The 27,080-nt window shown below is 36.7% G+C and overlaps 2 protein-coding genes across 2 annotated transcripts in view; both read left to right on the plus strand.

Moving 5' to 3' along the window:
* Positions 1–3: 3 nt before the first annotated feature.
* On the plus strand, positions 4–4,765 carry dnajb11 (DnaJ heat shock protein family (Hsp40) member B11). Its single transcript, XM_079464015.1, has 10 exons — positions 4–185; positions 611–767; positions 1,432–1,529; positions 2,046–2,178; positions 2,327–2,469; positions 2,542–2,624; positions 2,725–2,782; positions 3,154–3,265; positions 3,394–3,553; positions 3,642–4,765. The coding sequence occupies exons 1-10, from the start codon at positions 112–114 to the stop codon at positions 3,704–3,706; spliced, it is 1,083 nt and encodes a 360-aa protein (XP_079320141.1). The 5' UTR covers positions 4–111; the 3' UTR covers positions 3,707–4,765.
* Positions 4,766–19,476: 14,711 nt separating this feature from the next.
* Positions 19,477–27,080, plus strand: part of satb2 (SATB homeobox 2) — a 38,599-nt gene continuing 30,995 nt past the window's right edge. Inside the window, exon 1 of the mRNA XM_079465095.1 lies at positions 19,477–20,070. The gene's annotated coding sequence lies outside the window, so the exon portion shown is untranslated. The remainder of the gene's footprint in view (positions 20,071–27,080) is intronic.

The raw sequence follows: 27,080 nt of genomic DNA on the forward strand, positions 1-27,080 counted from the left end.
TCCGTTTGGAAAAGAGGCGGGACCTGTTATTGAAAGCAGGAAGGGGCTTTTGATAGACAACACACAGAAAGCCGGTGTGTCTTATAGCATTTCTAAAAGAAATAAGGATCCATGGCTGTTAAAGGAATGAAACTGTCGAGTGTGTGTTTATTGCTTTTGTATTTAATATCTACAGTACTTGGCGGGTGAGTAGAGTTCGCGTTATTTGGGGTTAAGCGATAGTGCTTTATAAACTCACTGGTACACATGTTTCACTGTGATTGGTCTACGCCACTGCTCGTGCATTGCTTTGGCAAAGCTTGTCAAACAGCTTTAGGTAAAATCGTCAATCTCTTGTATTTTAATAAATGTATTATCTAGGAGTATAACGTTACATGTGAAAGGTAATATGTTTTCATCAGAATTGTCAGTCAAGCGCAAATTACTAGACTGACAACTTGTCATTGCTACCGCTTAAGTAACGTTACTATTCTACAATATTAAATAAATGCCTGTGATTTATATATAACGTTAACGCTAAGGGTAAACCATGTTAAATGCTTGTTTCCCATCCGTTAGCGATAATAATGAATGCACGATTCAAAAGTCCCACCGTTCTGTGTTAATACAGGAGGGATTTCTACAAAATTCTGGGAGTTAGTAGATCAGCATCGATTAAAGATATTAAGAAAGCTTACAGAAAGCTGGCATTGCAGCTTCATCCAGACAGGAACCAAGATGACCCACAAGCCCAGGACAAATTTGCAGACCTTGGAGCTGCATACGAGGTATGTTTGTTCACACGGCTCGTTTTTTCGCTTAAACTGGTGTTGTATGTTAAAGATAATGTTCTGGATATAATAGATAATACAGAGGGGTGTCTAACTGTACGGTACAACATGGGTAACGTTAGGTGTCATTTTAATACGAATGTTAAGTATAAATTTATCAAGAACATCGAAATTGTGAGCGCTTGTCTTGTCACTAAAGCGTTAGATTAAAGATGTTTAAGTAATTCTGAATGAAGTCTCAAAAGAACACCAGTGAATATGACAAGCTTGAGCGTTGTTATTAGTAACCAACTGATGGAGGAAATGGATTGGTTGCAGGAAATGTGTGGCTGCCTCTGATTGGTTGAAACGGATGCTCAGTTTTTTATGTATGAGATTAATGACGTGGAACAAGCGTGGCTTGTTGTGGGCTCTCTGGTTGCCCTACCGAGGTTTGAAAAATGATCACCACAAAATTGTTTATGTTCAGCTCGGTGATGATCTGTAATCTCACTATACAAGCTTTACAAAGTAAAGCTCATATGTGTAAGACTATCTACAGGTAAATGTTTATCAAATGTACGTATTCATATTTGTGATCTGTAATTATATAGGATTTTCATCATGTTCATGTGTTTCTTAGGGGGGAAAAAACTAATTTCATGGTACTTTCTAAACACAGGTGCTCTCAGATGAGGAGAAAAGAAAACAGTATGACTCGTATGGAGAGGAAGGGTTGAAGGAAGGCCATCATGGTTCACATGGTGATATATTCTCCAGGTAAACAAAAGTGTCATGCTTTAAGCCTACAATTATAACACCTAATAAAATAATATTTTAGACACATTTGTACTGTATACAGTATTTGTCTACTATTGTGTGGGATAATTTGTGATATGAGCCGTGCATAGTTCTACTATACAAAATTCTGACGTCTATTTGTGTTTGTAGTGTCAGCTTTTTAAACTGCTATAAACTGTAAATGTCTAATGTTTTTGAGCAAGTCAACAATGACTATGGGAAGGAACAAAACCCTGTGAGATAATGCTCTGTTAGTGAAGAAAATTCCCTGGGGGCAGTATATTATATGCAGCATAGGATCATACTTCATAATAGCGTTCCTGTAGCTCAGTGGTTAGAGCATGGCGGTAGGTCATGGGTTCGATCCCAGGGGATTGCACATACTTAGAAACAAATGTATAGGACAATGCAATGTAAGTCGCTTTGGATAAAAGCATCTGCCAAATGCATAAATGTAAATTGATATTTGTGAAAATGTTTGTTTGTTTTTCACAGTTTCTTTGGAGATTTTGGATTTATGTTCGGTGGAAACAGGCAGACAGCCAACCGAGATATTCCTAGGGGCAATGACATAGTACTGGACCTAGAAGTAACCTTAGAAGAGGTGTATTCTGGGAATTTTGTTGAGGTGAGCTTCTTTTGTCCTGTGATCATTCTTTGTTACTTGTATCATATTTAGTACAGACAGGTTTTTTTATCCACAATACTACATGTGACAACTTGCTTTAGAGTGATTTTTTTTCTTGTTCCTGTTTAACCTCTTTTTCGTCATGAAGGTTGTACGAAACAAACCTGTAGCGAAAGAAGCTCCAGGCAAAAGAAAATGTAATTGTCGTCAAGAAATGAGAACCACACAGCTAGGACCTGGTCGTTTTCAGATGACACAGGAAGTCGTCTGTGATGAATGTGCCAATATTAAGTAGGTTTTACACAACATGCACTCTGAATTTGGTGTGATGCTTTTTTATTATATATGTATCCTTGTTTACAGGCTTGTTAATGAGGAGAGAACATTAGAGGTGGAGATCGAGCAGGGTGTGAGAGATGATATGGAGTACCCTTTCATTGGAGAAGGTAAAGGAAACTATTCTGTGTATACTGTAACTTGTAACATTTAATTTATGTTAAGATTGTGTTTATATTTATACATATTGTTTTTTTTCTCTTTCTGAAGGAGAACCTCATGTTGATGGTGAACCTGGAGATCTTCGTTTCCGCATTAAAGTCTTGAAGTAAGACTGATAGTATCAGTCAGTGGATTTAATTTACATTTCTTTTAATTTAGCCAATCTGTATCATATGGAACGTCAGTGTAGCTGTAGGCCAGTGATTTTTTAAATGCAATGGGAAACTGAAAACTAAACATATATTGACTTTAAATGCATAATTTCTAATGTGCGTTCAATATTTTACTCTTAATAATAATAATATATTTTAATTATCTTGATTTGGAGATTTTTCTTAGTCTTTTTTTTGACAGCCCAATTAAATTATCTCCAATACATTTGTTTTCATACATATCATACTTTTAAAATATAAAATGTAGGTCTTTTCGCTGTTTGAATGAGTGAATCTAATGAGCTGTAAATTTGTATTTGACCAGGCATCCCGTATTTGAGCGCAGAGGGGATGATCTGTATACAAATGTCACCATCTCTCTGGTAGAGGCTCTGGTTGGTTTTGAAATGGAAATCATTCATCTAGATGGTCACAAGGCATGTTCTGCTTCCCAGATTTTACTTATTAACTCCGTTTATAGCTATATGTTGCAATATGTCGTGCATTTTTTACTGGAATTAAAAATAAGCAAACGTCATCACAAACAACTCTTGTGGTCCTGCAGGTAAACATTGTGAGGGATAAAATCACTAAACCAGGAGCTCGTCTCTGGAAAAAGGGTGAAGGCCTACCTAACTTTGATAACAATAATATTCGTGGCTCGCTTATAGTCACCTTTGATGTAGATTTCCCCAAGGACCAGCTTGACGACCAGCAGAAGGATGGTAAGAGGACATCTTGTATGCTACTCCGGTGTTGTTTTTGTATTTTGAGTATTTATGAATAGATTTAATACAAATACATTTTTCTCAGGTATAATGCACCTTCTGAAGCAGGATTCATCTCAAAAGGTTTATAATGGACTGCAGGGATACTGACAAACCAGCCAAGTAAATCAGGACTGATTCCCCTGTCCCTGACTGTCCTTTACACACATGCACATTTAAATACAGTCTGAAGAACAAGCAAAGAGGGTCTATTTATTTTTTTCCAGATTGTTCTCAGGATAGATTGACTTCATTTATTTTTGTTTTAATTTTTTTATAATTTCCAACCCTTATTTCTGTTTTTAAGAGCATTGTTTTGTCATGGAAAATTAACGGAACTGATTTTTGTTTCAGTAAATTTTCATCCAAAGCATTTTTACACAGTCCCTAGATTTGTACTTGAAATAAGCAGTTAAAGACTTTCTTCATCATCTTAATTGTCATAGACACTTATGGAGACAACCAATCACGGACCAGCGTAATGTTGAGTAACAGCTGACCTGGTAAAGTGAGAGACCATAGATACAGGAGGACTGAGGCTTCAAACCAGTGGACAATCTAAAAACCTCCCTCAGCACTGCTTTAAGACCGTGTTTTAAGAAAGAAACAGTTATGTGAGTGTTTGGAATTCTTCGTTGTACATGTTTGTTTTAAAGAACAGAGTTGTCACGGTTATTGCAGTTGTTGTTGTTTTTGTAAAGAACAGCAAACCATATTTCATTGTGTGTTGCTGAGGTTTAGTTTGGTCTTATTACTAAAGGTCTGTTTCCTGAGAGACAACTTGGGTTTGGCTGTTCTTACAAAAAAAACATTCTCCGCTGTTTAGTTTGCCCTCTTATGTACATTTTTATGTGACTTATCTCACTCTGTTTACTTCGACCTTCCCCACATCCCTCATGTGTTAGGCCCAGTGGGTCTATCCCAACCACTCGCTTTCCTTTGCTTTTTTTGTGGACTACACCAGAAAAAAAACTTGTGCCCAAGTGAAGGAAATATTTGTCATTTTCAAATGAAAATTAAAAGTTTCTATTGAAAGAAGTGTAGAATTTGCTTGAAATTATGGTGGAATGTTTTTATATTTTAAAGGATTAGCCTACTTTATTTTCGACATGACGGTAAAGCTGGGATCCTCAGAAATGTCAATTCACATACAATACAGGTGTGGGATTTATAAACATTGTCTCGTGCACATTTTAAGTGAAGATTTTATGAGTGGTAAATTGTGAGCAGCCGTCAGGTAAACAGTAACCCATTTGTCCAGTAGAGGGAAGCAAATGATCGATGATCTGTAGGACCGTTCCCCGTATCATTGCTGTTACGGAATGGCTAAATATTGAAAAGGTTTCTTTAGATTTATGTTAACCAACTGGCTATTCAAATATCTTGCCTATTTAGGCGTTGTTTCACAAACATTCGTCCCCTTGGAATAAGGTTATACCTCATTCTGTTTGTAAAATTGCGTTATTAACAAATCCTTATTTAACTTCTTTACATTAGTTTTATATACAAAGTCAAGTAGAATTCAAAATCTTCTCAAAACGGATTAGAATGCGAAAAAAACATCTAAATGCTGTTTCCCGGACAAGGATTACTTTAATCCAGGACTTGACTTTTTTATATTTTTAAACTACGTTGATAACTTTATAAAAATAATGTTTTTAAATATTTTAAAATACCATTTAAGTCATTCTCATGTGCATCCTCAGACATACAATCCATGTAATCCTTAGTATCATCCATTTATGCAATTTTTCTCACTGTCATAGTTTTGATATGAGAACTTTTTATACAAATGGTAATTCATATTTTACTATAATAAATCCATGGTTAATTTTCCGAAGAGGGAAGACCGACAAAGCATCAATTGCTTCTTAAAACTGAAACGTATCTTGAAAAGAGTTATTAATGGCCACATTATGGAAAGCATTAATTACAACTCATTACACATCAAAGAGTTTTGCTGTCTTTAATCATGCAGTTGAATCCCACCCAACTTCTGTCAGCCTTTTTCGTAAGACCTACTGTCTCCATTACACTTGTGAATGCGTTGCATGTGACCTTTTTAATTTGGATTAAATTAAGTGTTTAATACAGATATTTTAATAATAAACATATGAAATACATATTTATGTACTATATTTATGCTAATAACTTGCTGATAGAGTCTATTCCTGAAGCAGTCTGATGTGTGTATGTGGCCCGTCTGACACAGAGTTAACCCTCCGTCGCAGTTGTTGTGACCTTTGACATCACTGCAGGTGGTTTTATTTAGGCTGCTGAGCTGCGGTGGAGGTTACATTGTGCTGAATCATGACCTAGCTTTGCTCCTTGAGTCCGCATCAGAAGACGGGTGGTCTCTCTCCTGGGTGAGTTCGTCTGTCAGGGTGTGGCCTGGATTCCCTAGGAACTATTAGATGCATCTGTTTGTACACTTTTTTTACAGTGTGGTTATACATGTTGAGAATTTCCCTCTGAATCTTTTTGTGTGTGTGTTTGTTAGACAAAGATACAGAGAATGGGTGTTATTTTATATAGGACAGTCTGAGCAGATGTGTTAAGTGCACTTAATACTGTATACACTGTAGTGTTACAAGCGCTGTAATTAAGCGAATGAAAGAACGTGTTTTTGTGGATTTTTTTAAGCGGGGTAATGTTTTGTGTTAGTGTACACAAACATACGGGGGCCTTTCTCAATTTATCCCTCTCTTCTTCCACTGGTATTCTGCCAAACAACCATTTGTCATGTAAAACTGCAATGTGTGCCACTGAGTGTGGAAAAGGTCTGAACACCTTTGGAATAGAGGTTTTAGATTAAAAAAATCATTTTAGGTCTTTAAATTTAGTGGCGTAATTTCAGTCTTGTGACACAGGGCAGAGTCATGTAACTCTTCTGCTGATTTTGACTTGTTCATGTTTTATACCCTTAATTTTGATTGAGTAAAAAGGATGCTACTGTGTTAACCTTTGCTATGCAAATGAGTTGTCTTTACTAAATCAGAGACATCTAAATTAATTATTGTAATAAATTAACTAATTATTAACCAAATAGATAAAAAATGTAATGAATGTAATTAAAAGTTATTAGTTATACATTGATTACCTATCATCTTGAATTACCATATAGTTACCATAGTATTTGAATATTGTAAATATTTTTGCATCACAATTTTCTTTTTATTAGGAATAAAAGCTGAACACAGTAAAATAGTGAACAATACCTTTTCCTTCTTTGCATCACTATTCTCTAACACCATTTTTGCAATGGCAAGCCCACTTTGCATATGATTTGACCTTTGACCTCTGTCTCCTTTTACCAGAAAAACGAAAGGAAAAAATAAAACATTTGAAATCACAATACATGATGGATAAATCCAGCTATTTTGTGGCCGGCAGTCAGAGGGAAACAAAAGGCAACGCTTGTGTAGAATAATGCATGTCAGTCGTGCTCAGCCCAGCACTGCTTTGAAGCGGCCAGCACTGTCCCACGACCGTGCAAGTATATAAAAGACTGTCGATTCAAAGGAAAAAAAAGCCTCAACTATTTAACAGTGAGTTATGGGCTCTAATTATGGGAAACGCCGGCAGGAAAAAGTGGCTTGGGGTTTTTCGATTCAGTGACTAAACCCGTCTGTTTGCGAGGACGAGCTGCTGTTTATTGAAATATTTGAAGGGCTAAACATAGACAGCTGTCATTATGGATGCTCTCCTCAGAATGTTTCAAATATACTACATCCTTATTTCACAGGCTCCAAGTGGACTTCAGCATCTACGTTCTCAAGAAGAGCTGGCCGAGACGTGTGAGGCCAAAGAAACAAACAGTGCTAAGACCACCAGCCTAGATTAAAAGTGTTCTGACAGCATCTCTTTCAGGCACATTGAGTTTCTTGCTAGTAAGTACCCTGTGCGGTAAACATCATAGTAGATGAATACACTATTTATTCAGTACGACACTGTTCCAAAGTACCACTGGTATGACCATTTGGTTCCATCACTGCATCATGGTACCATGTAACCACTCCAAAGCATTTTGGGGCCTTAGGATGACCTTGCAAAGTTGTTGGTGAATTGATTCTCCCGAGTCCAAATTGTTGAAACACTAATAAGTTGAGCAGAAACTGAGGTTTTTAAATATGAGCCTAAACGTATGTGCATAGAAAGTACAGTATGTGTGTATTAGAGATGTGTGGGGACCAGAGAGCAAGGGGGCCGCTGAAAGCAGCCTTTGTGAGGTTGTAGAGCCCATCGAACGCCCTCCCCACAGCAGTGGTGCCCAGGCCCTGTGGTGGCGGATCACAGTTAATAACTGTGCGGTCGGCTGTCAGGAGCACTTAGTGTGATGCAGGGCAGACTGGACTTGCGAACAGAGCTTCCTCTGGCCCAGTATGTGTGTTAATGTCTGCCCATGTACACACTGGTACCAAGGCCTCAAAAACTTACATGAGAGGGTGTGGGGAGTTCTCTTGCAATGTTAAATTGTCTTGATTTGTATACATTTTGGTGTTCATAAATGGACCAGTTCTTCACAATAATGTAGAAAACAGAAAATGCTAAGTTTTTGTGTTGTCTCTCTCCAGTGATCTGAATCAGGAGAGTTTTACTCAAATCACTTATATTTTAAAGTCAAACAAACCAATTCCCTGTCTGTTTTGGAGTCAAAGTCCAGCTCATCCTTAGGTTTATCTAGATTAGAATAAGTCACGTGAACACAGGGATGCCCAGCCTTTTGCTGTTTGCTTTGACCTACTCCTAATAGCATCTGATTCTGATATAGATAAGTGAGTGCCTATCTGGCACTAAAAGTGGCACGCACTGTCTGTTCGATTTCAAAGACTTTTGGGGAGTCTCAAAAATACTTTTGAAGCCCAATGTTGATGGCGATCATCGTCAAACAAGTTTAAAAGAGAAAAGTGTAATATTATTGACTCTTCGACCATAGCATTGACCTCTTCCACAGCTGTGTTTTCTGGTCCCGGCATTGGTAAGAGGCCGTCAGTCATCATGCTTCAGGGCTCCTGTGTCAGACTCCCTTGGGTGGAGGCTGGAAAAAGTTCCTTCTACTCAGGCCAACAAATTAGATCCCAATCAGTAAGAAAGCCCCAAAACACTGCTTCTAGCCAGACCCCCAAGCCTGCAAACACAAGCCACCTTGCAGCCCTGATTCCACCTAGAGCTGCACAAAGCAGAGACAGATTTGGCCTTGTCCTTGAGAAGACCCCTGAGCTCACCACCAATCTCGCCACACAGACCCACAGAGAGAAACCAGGTGCTACAGATGCTGTGTTGGCTATTTTTCTCTATTCACTCTTAAAACTATTCCACTACTCTGTGTTAACTCTTGCTCTTGTAAATTCTTGCTTTCTTTCTTCTGCTGAACACAAACAAAGATATTTTAAACAAAAGCAATACCCCTTCACTTCTATTTTACGGACACAAAACGTATTAAGTCAATGAGTACTACCGTTGTTCGGCTAGCAACATTCTTCAAAATATCTTCCTTTGTGTTCTGCAGAAGAAAAAAAGTCATACAGATTTGATATGACAAGAGCGTGAGTAAATGATGACAGAATAAACATTTTGGGTGAACAATCCTTTTAAGTGTCAAATTTGGTAATATTCTAGCAAGCTGCATAGATTACAGCTGGTAAACCGAACAACGGCAGTACTTGCATTAGTTTTGTCAGGACAACAGAAGTCAATGGGAATCGCTGTTGTTTAGAATATCTTCTTTTGTGTTCTTCAGAATAAAGTCACACAGGTTTGACAAAACGTTGAGTAAACAATGACAGAATTACAATTTTTGGGTGAACAAATCCTTTAATTCTGTAAGGATTTCAAATGAAATTTGTAAAATCCAAGCCATCATTCATCCAATTTGTTTTAATATATTATGCGTTTTTATATATTAGCTGAAATCAAGCTTTGCATAACCATTAATGCACATGCCTGCTTTTGGATCAAATTACCCCACCCTTCATCTGAGAGTCTTTATCCTGAAAATAGCTTGAAGGCTATTAACTTAATTAATAGCACATGGAGAATGAGGATCACCCAGAATCGCAGCCTCACGCAAGGTTACACCATTGTCTCCCAGCAGTCCTGAGTTTATTTCTTTGGTATAGCCCTCCCCTGTTCTTCTGTGCCAAAACAGCAGTTTACCCTGTCCAGTTCCCCAGAAACCTCTGTTCCAATGATCATGTATTACACTCAAGAATCCCATTCTTTTTAAATATATCCCTCAATCCTCCTTCCACTCACTGCTCAAGACTGCCAACATCTTTTTCTCCAATATATTTAGGTATGCTGTCATTGCAGTGCAGAAGGTCTACCCCTGCTGAGCAAAGTCCAAGAGCTAAGTGTTACAAAAAAGTGTGTGGCATATGTGTGAACAAGCCAATATCAAGCAGTTCTGAGAACGAAGGTTGTTTCAATAACAGAGAGGAAAGCGTCAAGAATGTGAGAGACTAAGCAGCGAGGGGGGCACTAAACTGATCTGGTTTGAGCTCTGATGAATATATCTGAATGTGATTATTTTGACAGCAGTTATAAACCCATAAGGCCTGGCCCCAGTTCCTGCTCTTGTTGATTTAAACCACTGAGCCCCATAAATAATGGCTGATTAAGTGGCTGCGCCAGCTCTCTTAGCCCAATTTACCGCGGCCTGGGTCTGAGCGCTTTGGCCCTCAATGTGTTCTGCATTAACGTCAATGAAAAGGACAGGGAAGGCAGGCCGACTGGTAACATGAGGTACCCTCAATGAGAGAGGACTTAATAGATTACTACATCTTTTGTTACACATACAAACAGACCCATCAAGATGCCGAATAAATTCAGAAGATGGCAGAGATACACTTATGTTGTTAGCGTTAATGGGAATGTGTCATAAACATGTCACACTCAGTAACTCAATCATTTAAAATGTCTAATATTTATAGATGGCAATGCATGTACGATGCTTTGTTTATGTAAGGCATTTTTAACACTGTGCATCAACTGACATTAGTAACGTGGGCAACGTTGCTGGTTATTTATTAAACCTGGGGAGCAGTTTTCTGTGTGTGAACATTTAGTTTGATCTGCTTTCATTATTGACGTGGTTACCTCTGCACTCTGTATATTTTTTCTCCAAATGAGCTTTTATGCATATTTACAGTTAGTATTACTGACTGTGAAAAATCTAGAATTTAGTACACTGGAGAGAAAACGTTTATAGTGCTGTGGAAAAAGAAAGTGGAATGATTTTTTTATGTCTCTCTCACGCACAACAAGACATATTTTAAAATGGAAAATGAGCTCTTGACATTGATTGAATTTTTCTTTGTTTCTTCTCGAAATTCTTCTCTTAACATCATGCAGACAGGAATCCTTAATCATTAGCCAATTTACTGAAAACTGACTGACATGTCACCTAATTTGAGAATTGAAAAATGTTAAAATACTTGTAGAAATACGTTATGACCATGAACCTAATGTGTCAAATATATAGACGTGTATCCGTCCAACTTTAAAGTTCTAAATTAAAATTTAGTTCCAACACTCTCAGTTTTATTCTAATGACTTTACACAATTACAGATTACAGATGAAGCCCTGTGAAGTATGAGAGCTCTCTCCAGCTGTCACTTACCCAGTGCAGTGTGTTTGGCAGGCAGTCGTTCTGACAAGGGGAATGGGAGCAATGGTGGTAAGTGTGCTTTGAAACTTCATTTCCCCCTCTTTAGTGGGATAATATTTCACCACTTTAGTTTAGCCACCCCGGGTCCCATCAACACATTTAAGAGGGGTGACCTCCACCTTCCCCCTTATGTGGTGCGCCGTGAGTCGTCATGACGGCGCTGTGTTAACCTGGCCAAGGGCAGCATAGCAATAACAAACAGATCATCACAGAACCAGCACGACCTCTGACCTAAGAGTCCATGCCCATCACAACTCAGATTCTTATCAAACTGAGCGTCTTCAAAGCCCTACACGATGCAAGAGCAAAGAAATACTCATTACAGACAATGCAAGCAAAATGTTATAATTGTACTTTTTCATCTTTTTACATCATTTTCACAGATGCGTTCTTTCAGTTGCATACTTTCATTTTTAAATTTTGTGTTGCAAACTTTTATCTGAAATGATTACTAAGAACATTACTGTTAAAACGATTAGTTGATTTGTTATAAATAACAGTCATTTTCATTGGGCGCACGCGCTGGCCCAAAGATATTCCAAACCCGTATTCATTTCTTTGTTCTGATCAACACAGAGAAAGATATTTGGCAGAATGTTAGTAATCATGTCTGGGACATCATTGATATAGAAAAAAATATATTTTTGTTCTGTTGAACAAGAAATGTTATATTTTGAAGAAGTTAGGAAAGCAAACAGTTCTGTGGCACCATGACTACCATTTACAGTTTCCCTACTATGGTAGTTATGATGTGCCAGAACTGAATATTGCTAACATTCTTTTAACTGTTATTTTTGGAGTTCAGCAGAAACAATATTCACACAGGTTGAAACAACTTGATGTCAAAATGTAATTTCATTTAAACTTCCGAATATGTGTTTGCTATAAAATAACAATTTAGTTTATTTAATATTTAATTTATATTAATATGTTCTTGTGTATTAATTGTATTAAATTACATAAAACTAATCAACAGTAATAGATTCTTTTCGAAGCTCTACTGCAAGTCAATTTTGGTCCACGTAACGTTTGTTTATGTTGTTGACCCTGAAAAAGTCTATATATTTGTTCCTTCTTTTGCATACACCTCTCTGTCTCCTTCTGTCTAACTTTTAAGCAGAAAATGAATCGATCTACATTTTAAAATCAAAGAGGCCTATCCAAACTGTGATGGTAGATTTTAGCTAAATATTCTAGTTGATTTCTTCAAATTTGTTATACCTTTTATTAAAACATGTCCTTGGTGCATGCCAGTGAGTCATGATTGTAATGAACTGAAATGTCGACTATAGACACATCACACAAAAAAGGAGAAGGATCAAGTTCTGTGGTGCTGTTCTGAGCTGAGTCTGACAGACTGCTCTAGTCCGGAGCTCTCAGACCTGATTGAGGTTTTAATAAGTAAGAGTAATGCGACCTGGCTCCAGTCCCTATTTCTCTCTCTCTCTCTTTGTATTTTCTTTCTGTCCTTTCCCTCTGTGTTTTAGTGCATCAGAGACAGAAATATATTCCAGCTTTGGAAAATGTCACAGAGCCAAGGACGATTTAGAACTAAGAAGGTGGATTGGTGAAGTGTTAAACTGAGGAGCGCTTACCAACAATGATTCTTCCCACTTACTAACAAACCCTCACGCAATACTGTTCCACACAAAACGTGTCTGTTCTGTGTCTCTCCACCTAGAAAGCCGAGCGCAAACCTCTTTTGTTCTCAATCTTTTATCTGCCGATCCATTTATAAAGTAAAACGTCTGAACTGAAGGCAACTTGTAAATCAGACAGATGACATGCAAATCACAGATATTACCTGACAATGGTTCTGTTCTTCATTGGTTAGTTGCAGTAAATGATTCACGCTAAGTATCATAGTTCCGCCCATTCGTGAAACCAAACATGTCCATGCCACTTGGTTTTGTTGATTGACTAAACGTTTCTTCTGCCAAACTGCTGTCATTTCAGAAAAAGCTGTCAGAAGAGCCAGATGAACAATATCCAGTCTCATCCACCTCTGGGGTAACAAGTGGTGAGTAATATGGGAGAGTCTGTCCAGGATCAAATTCTTAAACGACTTTTGTCATTTCATTAATTTTACAACACGAGTGTTCTAGACCCTTATTTCTTGGATTTTCTGTACAACGCCATGTTAAGCTCTTCTTGTCATTTATTGCTGTTTACTCAGGGGTGTTTGCGATGTGTGTCTATGACTCTTATTGTTGTTAACAAAGTGGGCCTCAGTCCTAGGAATTTGTTTATTGTCCTGGTCTTGAGATTCAGAAAGTGGACTTTGATCCCTGTTAAGTTAGTGACGACACACGTGGCCTTAGCATCAGTAGATATAAGCAACTCCCATCCAACCATCCCATCATACTAGTCCTTGAGACGGTCCTTTGGTAGGTCTGGTTCACGTGACTGTGTCAATATTGATTCCTTGTCTGGACACAGATTTGCCAGTGATGGGAGAGATGAGAGCATATAAGAGAAAAAAATCAGCTTGTTTCAAAATCCATGTCATGTTGAATTGTGGAGATTCATAAAAATTGGGGATTTTGTAAAGGCCAGTTTCTCAAGATCGTATGTGGTGGGTTCAGTTTTACACTGTGAATTTACACAAAGTGAATTTTTCTTGTTTATTCTAATTATTGATGCAACTTTTTGGAAACAGAGGTATTGTCCATAATGTTGTGAATACATATTTAAATATTTATTAGTACAATCCTATGGACATTTTTTTTCTTATTTACTAATAAATGTGTTACATTTTAGTATGCAAATGCAAAACACCTTTTCAGATTACATGTTAAGTTTCTCAAAGTAATAATACTAACTGATAGAAAAACAAGAACTCATTGACTTTCCAACCTAAACATTGCATTTAGAATAAATGTTAGAATTCAATTTATTTTATAATACATTTTTAATTAAATAATGTTGATTTTTCAAAAAATGTCCTTGTTCTGTTAGTGTGTTGTGATTTTACATGTGAGGTGAGGAGGTTCCACACAATTAAATGAATTAGCAGAAACACTGCATAAGCTATGTGATGGGTCAAAACTAACCTTGGCCATCAGACTGCCTGGTTTTCATGTTAAGTGGGCAGATCACATTCTTAAGAGCCCCTCCTCCGCTTTAAAACGCTAGATCAATTTCTTTTTGTTCTGTTTATGTTATCATTTGTAAATCTTAGCAGAACTGGACCATGAGGCACAAGGGGGAACACATACACAGTCTAATGAAGTATTTACAGATCATTCCAACTGTCAAATACTTTTGCCCAATGACATAGTGCAGAGTGCTCACGCTTAACAACTCGCGTTTGCTTCCAAGCCCCTGCATGAATGTCTCGGGTCAGTCGGATTTCACTTCAGGTAAGAAACCAATGCGAAGACCCAAGACAACCCGATATAATTTTATATCTAGCTTATTTAGGCAAAAAACAATAGGGTGATCCTATTTGGTCGTGAACAAGTAAACCATTCAAATGACCGTAATAAATACTTCAGACAAGCAGAACTAGATTTGTCATGTTAAGATCCTCAGTCTCAAGCAATTAAGACATCCATATTTTTCCTGCGCATGACAATCATCAGAATTTCAATTCCTTAACCATATTATTATCAACATTATTATTAGGCCAATTATGGAATGTTTTTATTCGTTTACTAAAGGATGTTGTCACGTCGTACGATGATGATCTCGCAAGTGAAACCATTAGGGAAACCTACACGGAGAATCGTGACCTCTGCGTGGAAGCAATTTGCTCCCGTGCCCCTGACTCCCTATTAGAGTTCGTTTACAAGACAAATTGATTTACCAATTCCGTATTTAGTCGTTCTCTTTATCATTTTTTTGTTCATGAAGCTGTAATATAATTGTATTTGTATGATACATACAATTGATTCCCTTATTTTATCTGCGTTTTGGTATATAAAATATTCGAAATAATATAATAATTATAATAAAGCCTGAAATAATAATAATAATTATTATTATTGTTGTTATCGTAATTATTATTATTACTAAGCCTATAATACAAGTAGAACACGAAAGAATAGCAAGATATAATATATAATAACAATACAATATATATAGTTGATTTTGTGCCAATTTATAGTTACTAGACTACTTTTATATTGAAAATGCGTTGGATCTTCGTTAACTTTATATATCGCGATTTTGAGATCGCTTTAGCTTTGGCCTGACATGATGGATCATCGCGTGTAAACCTACACCAGCATGTAGGCCTACAGTACGGGAGCTGTTGCACCTCCAAAAGGCTAAAAACCCTAAAAGGGTCATCTTCTTACATCTTAACAGCCATTATTACGCTCGTTAAACTACGAATTAAGTTAAATTTGTCATAACAAATCATGAATAATACATCGCATAACAAAGTGAAGAATGTTGTCTGAAAGTAATTTTAGCAACACTTGCTACATTGCCTTTTTATTAAAATGCAGAAGTATCATAAAGATTTAGAGAAATTACACTTCTCTTTAAATGTACAGATGTGGAAGACTTTTTTAAGTTTGGGAAGGCAGCTGCTAAATCCTAATGAATAAATAAAAGCAAAATGCAGTTGTTATTCCATATTAACAATTTAGATATTATTACCATGTCGCTTATAATGTAATAAATATTTTACGTGTACACATACAAATGAGTAGAAAACTGTACTGACCAAAATAAAGATATCTTACCAAAAGGGCTTGTATTGTAAAATGATCTTGAAAAAGTTGAAGAATTGAGATGAGGGCGGTTACCTGAATTTTCATTTACACTGTGCAGGTAGGCAATATTCCTAATTCAATATTCATTCACTCTTTGAATCACTCCAACACGCGCACTCCACCTGACCCCTGGGCATAAACCCGAAAAATAGTTTGTAAGACCAAACTCAAAGGCGATTTAAATCCTTTAAAACTTAATTGATAAGAGAATAATATATGTTAGGTTGTGATTTCGACCACTAGACGACGCTATTTCCACATCTACTGCTCTGTCGGTGTAGCGAACCACAATTTCCCGTTTTCAACACATACGTTACAAACATAACACGATGAACATGTGATTCGAAGATAACGTGCACCTTGTTTTGAGTAGAAACTTTTGCAGTAAATATTTTAAATATTGTTGCTCAGATTCTTAATTATTTGATTTTTTCTGTGCATGTTCTTACATATAAATGCCTATTAGTATGCATTAACTGCGTTTGCTACACTAGATGTTGAGGGCTTTTAAATGAGTTACATAAGTTACATAAATTAATATTTTATCATTCAGCAACCGAGAGACATGCAGCCTCGTTAATTTAACAAACTAATCATTGAACGTTTAGTTCCCACAGTCTTATTCGTTAGTTAATCCAACAATCTGTTTAATAAACTTAAGACGTTTTCAGATTTACCTAGGGACTGCATGCACCAAGCGTTCTAAACCGACACGTAATTATTTTCACGTTTTACAAAGGCTTCAGGGTATTTGAATCTTTTCAATTATTTACCTCCTCAACCTGAATTGTTTTCTTGTTTCTGTAGTCACTGGCAATTGTTTCACGGTTTGACTCTTTCTGTGTTTGGTTGTTGTTTTGACTTTCAGTAGTCAGCTAAGTTTAGATCCCCAGTTACCCAAGATTTGGAAAAGGGAGAGCTCATTGGGGACAGTCAGGAAGATGCTCAAGAAAGGTTCCCAAAGCTCAATAATTTAAATGTGCTCGAGTGGAAGCTTTTACAAGTTCACATTAATTAAGGCAAAGATGTGGCAGAGTGCTTCTCTTTCGATATAAGAAATGGAGTCATTAAACATTTAAATGATCCCTTGTCCTAACATTAATTAATTTAGCTCGATGTTTAATATGTTGATATGCCACTTTATGTGTCTAATTTTAATAAAATGCAGGTCTACTGTAACTGTAATGAGTAGGCTATAAAAAGTTAAATAACAGGATAGCGACCGTTTTATCAAATATTGTTAATAGGCTATTGTGTTGATGTGACATGTAATTTCGTGTACTCATTCTATCTGTTTTTAGTAAATCTGCTTTTAGGTCCTGGGCGCATTGAAATATTAATTCTCGAAACACGTCGTGGAATTCAGAATTGTTTTATTTTGCACTTGCATATCAGCATTAACATTTGAGATCTATTCAAAATACAATGGCACAAACGATCGAATGAAGGAGTTTAAATGGTTAAAAAGTATTTTTATAACTACAATAACTAAAACATTTCTAATTTGCTTAATGAATTTAATTAGACTGGAATATTCCAGAGGCTTACAACAAGGTCGATGACAAAATGTATTTATTTTAAACTGAACAAGATTAACATATGTCAGTCATCATAAATTAAAAACTATATAGATAGTTAAAATATGACGTTATACACCTATATGGTTTTAAAAAAATAGCCTAATAATAATAATATTAATGTGAATTATTATTATTATGTTAACCTACGGTTTTAACTCTCAATTAAATAGTTGTTGTTATTGTTATTGTTGTTGACCAGGGTTTAAAGTATGGATAGTAGAGTTGGTAAAACAAACAAAACTTGACTGGCAACACGTTTGTGAAAATCTTTTCATTCTGTCAGTGACCACAGACAAGTATGCCACTAATTTATGCATCAAAACAGTAACAAATGCATTACCCTTTTAAAGATCACAAGGGGGCAATAAGATATTTCATATTTTTATTTATATCAAAAGTTTAAAGGAACACAGTCTATCCTTCATTTGAACACACTTCTGGTTTCATCCAGCAGGTATTGTATCTGGATCGAGTGTTAACCACAGAGCTTTAAAACCTGTAAAAACTCTCTCTCCATGCTCGCTCTTTTCCCTCTGATTTCCACATGCAAAATATTGATCAGTTACAATATATGGTTCCTATCAGCAATACAGTTGCTATTTGCCTTCTACCTTTCTCTGACACGCAACGCTGCATCACATCGCCATCATCGAGGATCATTATCTTATAATAGTGACGAATGAGGTTGGCAAAACAGCCAGCATTCACTCACACACTCTGAAGTGTCTCAAACCTGCAGATCAGCCAACTGCACACATTATTGTACAGTTATTAACATCTCCAATTAAACTACTTTCAAAAAAAGGTAAGATCTTTTTTTCAATATGACCGCACTTACAGAGAATACAAGTCACTGTAAGAATATTTGCACTTAACCTTAAGAAGATGCAGTCTACTGTGCTATATGGCTATTCGATATAACCTAACTAAATAAACGACAGCCAAGGCCACAATTGTAGAAATGCACATCATTGTTAATACGTTTAATATATTAACGGCTGTAAATGCTCCATGCATGTTGTTGTTTTCGACTGATTCACGTGTTGTGATAGCAAAGATGTCAAAATATTGGTTAAGACAGTAAGACCCAAAATCTTCATGTTTTAGACCTTACAACCTTCATGTTTTTATTTTCAGCGTTGAGAATTCTTAATATACATCTGTGCATGTTCTTCTAGAAGATGAAGTCATTTGTAATTGTTATCTCGACTCTATCACTTCATTTGTTTTTGTGAAGTCAGCTATTAAAACGTAATACTCGTTTTGTTTCAAAAGCTATGGGAACGTAAAATAAGTATTTTAGGGTTGTCTACGGTGTTTACGTGAGCACGCCCGTACGCTTATTAATTTCAGAGCAAAAACCAATTTTCCCATAAAATACATAAATTCACCATGTCAAAAGAGCCCCCGCTCCATTCTTGCAATGATTTCAAGTTTCCATTCGTTTAACGTGGGTCGAGCGTACCAGTTACACTTTTTGGATGAAACTTTTTTATAAGACACTTTAGACACATACTTTGAAGACTGCAACCCAGTGATTATGAATTCAGATTTGGTGTAATACGTCAAAATTGGTTACAAGAGGAACACGTTAACATGCATTTATTTAAAAGAGCTTATTACGTGTACTTGCTTGATTAAACTAAAATAAAGACTTATAAAGCTTCTACTATTACACTCAACACAGGCTGCACCAAACTACAAATAAATGTAAAAAAATAAAATTAAGGTGTTAAACGGAACTTAGGGGCATTATTGATAACTTAAATACTTATATCAAATGCATTAATTACTTACCTTGGACTGCCCAGTTCCTCCCACCCTCCCTGTCACACTTCCACGTTTGCTCTCCAGTCCTCCCCTCCCACTCCCACTCCTCTCTCGGCTCCCCCTCTCCGTCAGTCCGCGCGCCGAGCAAGGAAGAGATTGAAAGTGACACACTCATTGTTGCTCTTGAGATTTTGCACCGCTGTAATAGGTATTGTCCGCATCGCACAGAGCAGATATTTGACGTCTGTTTTGTTTCTTTACCCGTGCATGCACTTTACGCTTCTGATGTTGTCTTTGCGCTCGCAGCTGAGGGTTTCAGTTCTGCCCGGTCGGACACTCGTGACTCAAACTAAACTGTGAACAAGATTCCGTACCGGACAGATTGTCGTCGGTCGCTTCTCGGAACTTGTGTCGTCTGCTTTTTGGATCTCTGTTCGGTGTTCAATTCTGTGAACTGTCCCCCTTTTTCTCCCTCCCTCTTTCTCGCGAACTCTCTCTCTCTCTCTCTTCATGCTGTCTATCCCCTGCTACCTGTACCCCTCAGCTTGGAGTCTCACAGTTCCAGTGGCTCAGTCATAGCGCACGGTGCACGGAGCCAAAGTGTCCAAGACCGAATTTACCGTTTTCAGTCGTCCGCGAGGCAGCGAGAAGCTCAGCCCTGGATTCAATACTTTTAATCAATGGACAGAGCCCTCTCAACGGCCAACCGAGGTACCGACACGCCATAAGCAGTAAGTGCAATATTCCTTTCGTCTTATTTCATACAATGCTTTTCACATGAAAACTACCACTATACAATATTCTTTCTAAAACTACTTAAAATCTCAGATAAGACCAACGGTATAGGCCGCTTTGATAAACATAAATCATGCATATGAAAGAAGTCAATTATTTGAAGCCTTATGCAAAATAATTATAGACAAACATAATAATGTACAACATATGTTCGCCATTGTATCATAAACATAAATGACAATTTATGTAGATTTTAACATTGAAAGATGTACACTATTGCTTCTTAAAAATATACACTCTGACATAATGTAACATTTGAACGTCTGATACCCTAATGGAATCTGATAGGATACTGCACACATTAATAATAATCATTTCAATAATAATAATAGCCTGATAATAATCCGACCTTTTTTTCATATTTTGCTTTTTTACATTGTAACATTAATAATTGCAACATGCATTTAAGTTTGAAACTAAGTTTAGGACAGAAATACTAAAGAGATGTATGTTGTGCATGCCGTTTATTATGAAAATTATGTTTTCTATGAGGAACATTGAAAAATGTGTTCATTATGCCAAAGCTAACCATATTAATTAAACAGACTGCGCTGATGTTTTTAGTAATGTACTTCGCTAATGACTACAATAGCACATGTAAACACATTTAAAGTATAATAATGTTCATACATATGCTTATACACAATATGTTTTGATATTTCAAGATTTTCTAAGAGCTTTGGGGCAGGTGGGAGCAGTTTTCCTTGCTTTTTACTTGAGCGTCAACAAGTTTAGGCCTCAAGTTTAGTTACACACGTGCTTGTCTGTGGTCTCATCGCCTCGTGTGTGTGTTTTTTGTGTGTGTGCGTGTGTGTCTTGGATTTATGTTTGTATGTCAATGGCAATTTCTTACATTTATTTACTTATAGCCCTTACAAAAACTTATAACTTACTTATAAAACCTATTAAGTCTAGATCTTTCTTTCGACCCAATATATAAAAGTTGTTATGTTATATGTGCCATTAGTTCATATATATATAAGTAAGAAAATCTATTAATGATTTTAATGTGTGCAGTCTATTTCTTGTTACTCTTACCTTGTTCTAGGGCTTGTTGTTATTGAAGGCTGTATCAAATATGACAACACACCCATATTATAAAAAAAATACAGAGAGGGTATTTCACTGATGATTTGTTTTGCATAATTCTCACGTTGTAAAACAACAGCGTATTCATTTATCTTTAGTTGCAACTTTTGCAACTTTGGATAGATTAACCTGAAGAAATGGGGAGACACATATGGATAAATAACATTATTGTTACAGTTAATTATTTTAAGAAAATGTAAATGTTATTGTTTAAATTGTCCATTTATTTAAAATATTTAAATGCTAGAAACTCAAAACGCTATTTTGTGCTTTGAAACATAATACATACAGACACGAGGTATCGAATAATAATTAAATAGCGAGATGACTATCAATTTTTAAATCCAATTGATAATTTCTTAACAATTTAGTCTGCTTTTAATGCCAGAAATAGATGTAACGAAATAAATAAATTACGAGCGAAGTTGACGTTTTCATGATCAGCAGAAGGTAGTTTCAATTATTTTGTTCACTCTGTTACAAACAAACCTCACGTTGTAAAGTCAAATAAGTTATGGCACGGTTTTCAACCCTGAGACGGCAGAATATTCCTCTTAAAAAGACAAAGGACCATAAAGTATATTAGATTTTTCCTTGCAGAGTCCATGGATTACACTTCTGCCTACGAAGGGTTTCGTGAACCGAGTGGTCTTTGCTTGAAGCAAAACAAAACAGAAAAAGAAACTCAAAATTAAGTAATGAAATCGCTATCCCACCGATGTCAAAATCAATACACATCGCATGCAAATGGAACCACAACGGTTATATTCTTATTAGATTGAACTCTAAAATAAAAAGTTAAATAAAAAAATAAAAACACATGCAGAGTGCACAGGATTTGTTATTATATTACATGCGATACTTTTTTCCCCTGTCATTTCAAACTACAAGTTATGTATACATCTCTTTAAAACTTTATAGCAATGTATTTGAAGAGTCACTCACAAAGTCATGCCTGTGCAGGATGAGGTATGTTTGCTATATAGCTGCCATCAGCGTTTGAAATCATCCTGTTTCTTTTTTAAGTTACATTGATGTATCCATTATTCATTTGTACAAACTTGGCCCCCATGGCCAGGGGAGACGGTATTTTTTACCAAGACCATAAGGAAAAACCAAAAAAGCTAATTAGTCTTTGTAAGAGAGAGTATAGGTCTCAGTAATTCTGCAGTAGATGGAAGTCTCTAAGGAATCTTTAATATTGCGTACTGCATGAGACATCAGAATGGATCAAATCCAGCATGAATTCGCGGCATTTTCTTCAACTCTTACCTTCTACTATAATTAAATTCGTGACTTTAGGACGAGTTCTACTAGCACAAGAACATCTTTATGCTCCAACGCCTGAACAATAATACATAAGACACTTATAGCATACCCTTATAAAATAAAACAAGATCAGCAGCTTCATTTTGCATGTTGAGGAGAGAGATAAAAAAGGGAAAATGTGCCCGTCTGTCCTCCACTGTAGCACATTAGTCCGAAGTGGCTGCGACCTTTTCAGGTATTATCTCAAGTGCCTTATTGCATTTTATACAACGATTGCTGCTTAATAATACAAATCAGGAGATGCTCAATTCTGAATACAATCATAGGGTTCATCTTTCCGCGGAAGATCCGTATCCGTGATATGCAAACTAAAAGTTGTTCTGTGTGGGTGCATCGATACACACACAGTAGGCGAACAGGTGTTTCGCTTAGGCCTATATCTAGTTTTTCCACACGATTGTAATGTTTTGTCCGATGTACCAGACCAGATCAAACAGTTTTTCAATTCTTGTGAATTCGCTGCTTAAAGGCCTCAGAAGTCATTCATTTGCCATTATTAACTTTTCTATAACCACGTGACAATGTCATTTTGTATTTTCATAATTTTATATTACTTTAAATACTTTTAAATACTTCGTTGTAATTATTATTATTGTTATTATCGAAACTTCGTAATTAAAGAATGTAAAATAATTAAGCTATGTATTTTGCTCAATTTCATCTGTTAAACGGTCATTTCGCTTTATTGAGTAACTACAGAATGTCTATTTTTACTCTGTGGAAAGACTAGACATACAGTAAGTGTGATGCTCCTTTGTGCAGAACTAAAGGTATATAGTACTGAAGGATCTGTGTGTACTGCAACACTGAGAACTGAATAGAAAAGCTGCGTTCTGCACACATAATGCATTTAAAAAAAAGTTGTTGTGTTTGTTTTTATGAAAGGTTTAATGTATGGCTATATAATCATACCTAAATCCAGATTGCAGTTACAGGTTCAATCTGTGTGTTCATGTGTTTTATAGCCCTGCTTAGTGTTGTCTACCATGTGTGATTTTTCTAAGTCAATGTGTGGTCCCTGGAAGTGTCATGGCACTGAGTCTGCTCTGTGGTTTATGTGTGTGGGTGTTTGTGTACAGTTGTGTTTGTACGCTTTTGTCTGTGTGTGAGACAGACAGCGAGATATTTAGAGAGAACATAATAAACTGCTGCTTACTCTTAATCTTTTACTGTTTAAGATGTTTATTAGTGAACTGAAGGTCTGTTGTGCCCTCTCTTCGTATCTCAATATACAGGTTCTCTGCACATGTCGATTTAAATATCCACCCACATTATGGCAACTTAATTTCACAGTTAGATAAGCAATACCTCTTTCTGACGCTGCAATTAAATATTAATCATAATACTTCTAATAATAATGATCCTTATTACCATGGTTACTGTTGTTATTATGTCCAATGTGTATTCCAAGTGCAATCATCTGTCTTGGTTACAGTTTGATCTGCGATCAAATTCATGGGTGATAAGGTGCTATCTATTTATCCTTCTCTTCCGCACACACCTGTGCTGGAAAGAGCCAATGCAGGGGCCTTTAATACCCTCGACCATCTTCAGCTGCTTTATCTGTACCATGACTGAGCCGATGCCTTAATAACCCTGCAATAAATGAGTATCACAGCCCTATTCCCTGGTCAATAAGGTTAACGCCTATCACATCGTCAACACAAAGACACCACCATGTCCTGTTTTTATCTCATGGCACATTTGCGTGAATGTTTCTATTAGTTGTTATTAACTGGACCTGGGTAAAGGGCACAAAACAAGGCCAGGAATCTAACATTAATATTCAACTCTTCATATGTGAAGACTGTGGTTTACAATTCACAGTTTGTTTATTTGTATATTGCTCATTGACGTTCTTGTTGGCAATTTTTCTTTCTCTCACCAAAACTCTGCCATTTCCCTCAGCGTGTCTCTATCACTCTCTCTCCTCTGTGTATACTGACTGACAGTGTGAGCGTAGTCAGATCAGTAATGTGTCGTTTACTGCCCTCAGTTTCCTGTGTGTGGTAGAATTGGCAGAGGCCACTAACAGTGCCAAAGAAAAGAGTGAAGGGGAGAGGAAGGTTAGCGAGGAACAGGGCAGAAAATGTATACTGCATGCTTAAGAGAGTCTCTGCAGTGTGGTCGTCGTAGTTTGGAAATTTGAGTCTCATGGGATCAGAGTTCTGTTCCACTCCCTCGTCTGGCTTCTCTCATGTACCACTAAACATAACAGTCATTAGTTATGTTTGTAATGTGTGGCTGCAAGCATTACAAATAAAAATGGGACCATGTATTTGGTAGTGAATGCATATAGGTACACGGCTGAAATCTAGGTGGTGTGTATCTTTCAGTTCCATTGTAGCGTGTGAGTTATCGAAAGGACGTAGTATTTATTGGTGATTTTTCTGAACACAAAAAAAGCATTTTTGTAATAGCTGAACTATATGGAATGCTATAATGACTCTGTTCAATGCATTCCAATTGCAGTCACGTTTTAAATAATGCTTTTCTCTTTATATTACAGTGGTTGAAAACTGTTCTTGCTTTCATTTATTTGCCTTCACAATCATTGTATTACTGTAATAATGTGCACTTAATAGACATGCATCTTTTTGGTTTAGTCTCTGTCAGAAGTACAGCACATAACATCGTAACATATATAATTCATTTCAACTAAATTGATGCATTTATTTTTATACTGTATTGCAACGAAGTAACTGTCTCGTAAGTATGCTTTATGATCCTCTAAATCTTCACCCATATTAAATATGAGCCTGAGACAGAAAACACATCACTTATTCCTATTTGGCCATTTGCAATAAACTCAAAATAAACTGACAAAAAAGCCGTTTTACCATTACCAACTGATTGAATTTGAAATCCTGTGGTTCTGAATGACATGGCTTTCCTCAGAAAGTGCTAAACATGTGGATAATCGCACATTACCACTGTTTTTCTGTCCTTCAAAATTATGAGTGACAGTCAGCAGCGTATCGCAGAGGTGTCATTAAGTTTGTATTGATCTGTCCTGACAGGTGATGCGCGATCAGAACAAACTGTATGGTAAAATCTTACCATATACAGCAGTGCCATGTCCATACCTTGGTGATGGGCAAAAAACTAAAACTGGTTTTATCTCCCCATCAAATATTTGATGTTGGGGTGGAGGTGGATCAGAGAGGAAGAATGAGAGAGAGAGAGAGAGAGAGAGAGATTAGCATAGAGATGGGAGAAACGATTCAGACAAGTTCTTGATTGAGATCGGAGGACTCATTAAAATCAGGCAGGTTTGAACCTGCGATGCCCAATGAGGAAGGAACAAAGACAGCACATCAGTGCTGATAAGAGACTTTAAAGGTTGATAATATAGCAGGGAAAAGAGAGGAGTTTGGGGGCGAAGAGAGGCAACAGTGTGTGAGCAATCACTTAAAGCTTCAAGCACAATGGACATTTGTCCGTCTGAGGTTTTTATCCCTTCGATTGTTGATGCTTAGTCCCTTGCAAGTATCTGAAACATTTACAGTCACTTTTTGTGAAGAGATATAATTTTTCCCTTGGGACTGCATGTCTAATGGGCAAGTCCACATTTTAGATGAGCTGTTAATTAAAAGCATATTCATTTACTCACAGAGTAGAAGTGGATCTTTGTGATCGTACACACTTGTTATGCTGTGCAAACTGATGTTGTTTGTGAATTGCAGTGTTTCAAACTTGTGCAATTATGAAAGAACGGGTATGATAACAGTCATTTTTATTCTCGGCATGCTGAAATGCACGGGAACAAATCATTTTGTTTTATACTGTGTGTTACACTTCAGGTCTCCATTTGTAAATCTCTTCCTCTGTTTTTTTGAGTGTTTCTCTCCATATAAATGCTCTCAAAGTGTTTTACTTTCAGCCCTCTTATTAAACTCTAAAGAATTCAGATTTCTGGACCAGTTTCTGGAACGGCGCTAGTTTGTTCATCACACCGAGGCTAATGGTTTTAATTTATTATTCATTTTAAAAATGTAGCTTCAGCTTGTAATTCTGTTTGGACGGTTTTCTGTTCTGTCATGATGTTTTTCTCATTAAGGCCAGAGAAAGAGGTTGATGGCAAGAGAATAGAGGAGGTGGACACTGGGAAAAAAGTATTGGTTGGATTAAAGTCCATGTCCTAGATCCACTGTCTTTAAGAGCAATCGTCATCTCTCTATATTTAGGAAGTTATGTGCAAATCCTTGTTCCATTTGGCCAGTGGTAGGTTCCCACTCTTGAACTTTTGGCATGGACTCAATACTGCCTGGCACTGACTCTGATGGACATTACCAATATTAAAGATTTGGCTGAAAAGCAAAGACCCCTGAAAAAATGTCCCCATGGAGCACCCGGGCTCAGATGAATCTTTTCAGACATCCACTTGCATTTAAATATATTATATTTACACACACCAAAACACAGATACAATTAGCATGACTTAATTATTCATGAAAAAAATGTAGCACCTTCACATACACTAGTATTTAAATATGCCTAGAGATCTGGCGTTTTGGCTACACAAACA

Source organism: Barbatula barbatula (assembly GCF_947034865.1).
Source record: "Barbatula barbatula genome assembly, chromosome: 9".
Classification (NCBI taxonomy): Eukaryota; Metazoa; Chordata; class Actinopteri; order Cypriniformes; family Nemacheilidae; genus Barbatula; species Barbatula barbatula.

What these genes read in the sequence shown, in the direction of transcription:
- dnajb11 (XM_079464015.1), top strand. Translation starts at nt 112, where the DNA reads ATGGCTGTTAAAGGAATGAAACTGTCGAGTGTGTGTTTATTGCTTTTG. An exon ending in ACCTTGGAGCTGCATACGAG is followed by an intron (nt 768 to 1,431) that starts GTATGTTTGTTC and finishes TTCTAAACACAG; the next exon opens with GTGCTCTCAGATGAGGAGAA. An exon ending in CATGGTGATATATTCTCCAG is followed by an intron (nt 1,530 to 2,045) that starts GTAAACAAAAGT and finishes TGTTTTTCACAG; the next exon opens with TTTCTTTGGAGATTTTGGAT.